This window comes from Arachis duranensis, chromosome 9 (assembly GCF_000817695.3).
Source record: "Arachis duranensis cultivar V14167 chromosome 9, aradu.V14167.gnm2.J7QH, whole genome shotgun sequence".
NCBI classification, from domain to species: domain Eukaryota; kingdom Viridiplantae; phylum Streptophyta; class Magnoliopsida; order Fabales; family Fabaceae; genus Arachis; species Arachis duranensis.
Genome location: NC_029780.3, coordinates 111,091,518 through 111,095,110, shown reverse-complemented (window position 1 = coordinate 111,095,110; position 3,593 = coordinate 111,091,518). Strand labels below are relative to the sequence as shown.

At 35.2% G+C, this 3,593-nt stretch overlaps 1 protein-coding gene across 1 annotated transcript; it reads right to left on the bottom strand.

Moving 5' to 3' along the window:
• Nucleotides 1–3,009, bottom strand: LOC107467139 (cysteine-rich receptor-like protein kinase 25). The gene is made up of 7 exons (XM_016086177.3): nucleotides 2,140–3,009; nucleotides 1,952–2,071; nucleotides 1,575–1,705; nucleotides 1,278–1,488; nucleotides 923–1,160; nucleotides 670–823; nucleotides 1–557 (listed from the first exon to the last, which is right to left on the bottom strand). The coding sequence occupies exons 1-7, from the start codon at nucleotides 2,897–2,899 to the stop codon at nucleotides 219–221; spliced, it is 1,953 nt and encodes a 650-aa protein (XP_015941663.3). The 5' UTR covers nucleotides 2,900–3,009; the 3' UTR covers nucleotides 1–218.
• Nucleotides 3,010–3,593: the final 584 nt, after the last annotated feature.

Here is a 3,593-nt window from a genome sequence, read left to right as displayed (position 1 = left end):
CTTTATTTAACGATCTATATACACTAGAGTACCTCAGGAGTACCTAAAAAGTACCTAATTAATAAGATAAAATACTATTTAATATATAATCTTAATTACAGATATATTAATTCCAAAGGTGACCTATGGTCTAATTGCTTGAGCTCTAAGACAGTGTATTCTGATTGAAACATGATCAGTGATGGATGACATATGACACTACCACCATGTCCATAATTCTAGCGAGCATATAGCTTAGTAATGGTAAACTCTTGAACTGATATACCTGTTGATTCATTTGTTCCCTTTAAAATATACTCATCTGACTGTTTATCTGCAATTCGAGGGCTTTTGGCTCTATTTCCCGCAAAAAACGCAGGTTCCATTGGTACTGGAAGACTCAGAGATGAGCTATTAAGCATCAATACAATGGAAGCCATGGTTGGTCTCTCAACTAAATTCTCTTGAACACACAGCAAACCAATGTGAATGCATCTCAATATTTCATTTTCTGCATTGTTGCTTAGTGATGGATCTATAATATTTGCAGCTCTGCCCTCCATCCAACTTCTCCATGCCTGCAATAATATAATTTCTTCATGAATGTCTAGGAACACATAATCTTCTAAATTGTACTCTACTTTTGACAAAAATGAAGATGTCATGTAATAGTGAAAAATATAAACTTACAAAGGTTAGGGGTAACTCCTCTAAAGTATCTCCGTGGCGTGTGCAATTGTGTTTTTGGCCGCTCACGATTTCAAGAACTAGGACGCCAAAACTAAACACATCTGACTTTACTGAAAATTGTCCGTACATAGCGTATTCGGGCGCCATATATCCACTACATAAAAATATTTCAAACATAAATGTTAACTTCTTTGTTTTAATTGCTAAGGCTAATGATACTAAGAAAAAAACTTGAGTGTATTCTAATACTTACTATGTACCAACAATTTTACTGGTCTTTCCTTGATTTTGGTCCACAATAAATAACCGTGCCAATCCAAAATCTGATAGTTTAGCATTCATCTCTTCGTCTAAGAGAATATTGCTTGGTTTTAGATCTCGGTGTATAATACGTGTCTTACAATCCTCGTGAAGATAAAGTAGGGCTCGTGCAACACCTTCAATGATTTTGAATCTATTTATCCAATCCAATTGTCTGCGCTTGGTTGGATCTACATAAACACCAAAGACCATAGTCGATCGTGAACTTAGCTTTATGTTTGTAGTTTAATATTTATATAGTTGTATTGAAATAAAATTGATGAGTAATAGTCTAATCAGGAACCTACCAAATAGGAAGTAATCAAGGCTTTTATTGGGAACAAATTCATAGATAAGTAACCTTTCACTTCCTTTCAAGCAAAAACCAAGAAGCTTAACCAAATTTTGGTGTTGAAGCTCAGCTAATAACTGCACTTCATTCCTGAATTCCATCTCTCCTTGGCCTGAGTCCTTCGATAACCTCTTCACAGCAATCATTTGACCATTGAAAAGCTTTCCCTGAGAATATATCATACTATATTTTGACCAAATAAAAAATAAAATAAAAAAATGATATCTATTGGAGTGAAATAGCGGTATTTTACCTTATAAACAGATCCAAATCCACCTTCTCCTAGTTTATTAGAATATGAAAAATCCTCTGTAGCAACTCGTATGGTATCAAAGGTGAACTGTAATGATTCATCAGCTATGATTTCTTCATCCCAATCATCAGCTTCACAATTGAAATAAGGATAGTGAGTTAAACTTACATCTCTTAAAGGTAGAACTAGAATAGAAAGACTATTGAATTCCCCTGTTTTTTCTTTTCTTTCCGTATAACAAACAATGATTGAGTAATTAATGCATAGAATCATTCTAAAATTTGATGGAAACAATTCGGTTGACAGTGTTGCCACTTCAAATTTTAGGAGCATATGCATCACAAAATTAAGTAAAGAAGTCAACACTCAACACTTACTTTGAAAATTCTTTCTTGAATAGACGTACATAGAACTGAGCACCAAAATAGTAGCAACAACAACAGCAACAGCAACAACAACTATGATGACGGTGATTCGTGATGTATTGCTACCTTTTTCTGCACATATCAGCTTCCTTGGTTAACAGAGAAGAAATAGGGAAACAAACATGATGAGGTTTCTTTACCTGGAGGGTTTGACGGTGAGGATGCATCAATGGTAGGCGTCAAGAAAGGATAGATTTCATATCTAATGTTGCAACTGGGTTTGATAACCCTGGCACCTCTCCTACCATTACAGCAAGCTTGAATTTCCGAAAATGCCCCAGACAGGCAATAGTCGCACTGTTGCAGAGATAAATCAGGTGTGCACTGTGCAAGGCCAAATATGTTCTTGAAGCTCTGAATTCCAGAAGTCACGTTTTGGAAGGCATACTTACGACGATAGTCACCTCCAGAAGCTTCGATTCTGAGATTGTCCATCAAGGTGTTGAGTGATTTGTTGAACTGATTGAACTCTTTGGAAGAAATGAAGTAGGGATTCCACAAAGAGAATTGTGGATGATCCGCAACTCTTCCGAGCATGTAAAGGTTGGAGTACCGAAGCATGCAGTATTCGTACCAACCAACGGCTTGGTGGTTAGGACATATCTGAGTGAGAAGTAGTCTGGAATCATTGAGGCAGCTTCGGCAATCGTTGAGGTTGACGTCTCCTCTGCACATGCCAATAGCGTAGGCTGTGTCAGTGTTGTGACCGAAGAAGGAAGTGTAGAAGCCGTAGTCGATTTGTGTGTTGGAAGTGAGGTTGGTTAAGAGGATGTTGAGGTTGTTGAGATAGGTGGTGCTGGCTGGGTTGTTGGCGGTGATGCAACTGTAGTTCAAGAAACTTGGCACTGCAGAGGCCACCGTGAAGAGGAGGAGGAGGAAACTGAGAGAAGGTGTGATCATTGTGTTGCGTTGGGGAATGTTTGGGATTGGGAGTGAGAGTAAGATACATGGTGGATTCAGATACAAAAGTTTGTATTGTATATAGAGATTGCGTTAGTGAATCTGGACTACTTTCTGCTTGCTCTTTTTCATAGTCAAACATTCTTGTTTCTTCCTTTCTTTCTCTTTAATGACGTCATTTGATATTTTTATCTGATTTTAAATGTGTAAAATTGGATTCAATTATCAATAAGTTAGAATTTAAATGATATATTTTTTTCGTATTCAGGTAAAAAATTACGTATTTGAATTTTTTTATTTTTGATTAAAAAATAAACTTGGATTCAGTTACCCTGAAATCATTAGTCATTTAAAATGCTATGCGGGTGACTAAGTTTAGAAAGCTTTAATTTTGACATCTTACTAGTTTTTATATGCACTATACATGTCTATATGAATTAATAGGGTAAAGCACTTAATAGATAGAATAACATTTAATATTAGATGAATGTTCCAAAATCAAACACCTTACATGTAGGTCTAAGTTCAATGTTCATTACTCTTTGTAAATTTAAACTATTAAATTTGATTTATCATATGAATAGAATGAAATAAATTCGATTTATTATTATTTTTAACTAAAATAAATTTTTCATCTATTTCATGCCATGTAATCTTAATTTTTTTATTATAATCTAAAACTCAACGAAATTCA

Bases quoted from the DNA above. Each gene is read 5' to 3' on its own strand.
- LOC107467139 (XM_016086177.3), bottom strand. From the start codon at position 2,899: ATGATCACACCTTCTCTCAGTTTCCTCCTCCTCCTCTTCACGGTGGCC. The intron at 1,706-1,951 runs GTAAGTGTTGAG...TCAATTGTGAAG, and splicing joins TTCAAGAAAGAATTTTCAAA to CTGATGATTGGGATGAAGAA. The intron at 1,489-1,574 runs GTAAAATACCGC...ATATATTCTCAG, and splicing joins GATTTGGATCTGTTTATAAG to GGAAAGCTTTTCAATGGTCA.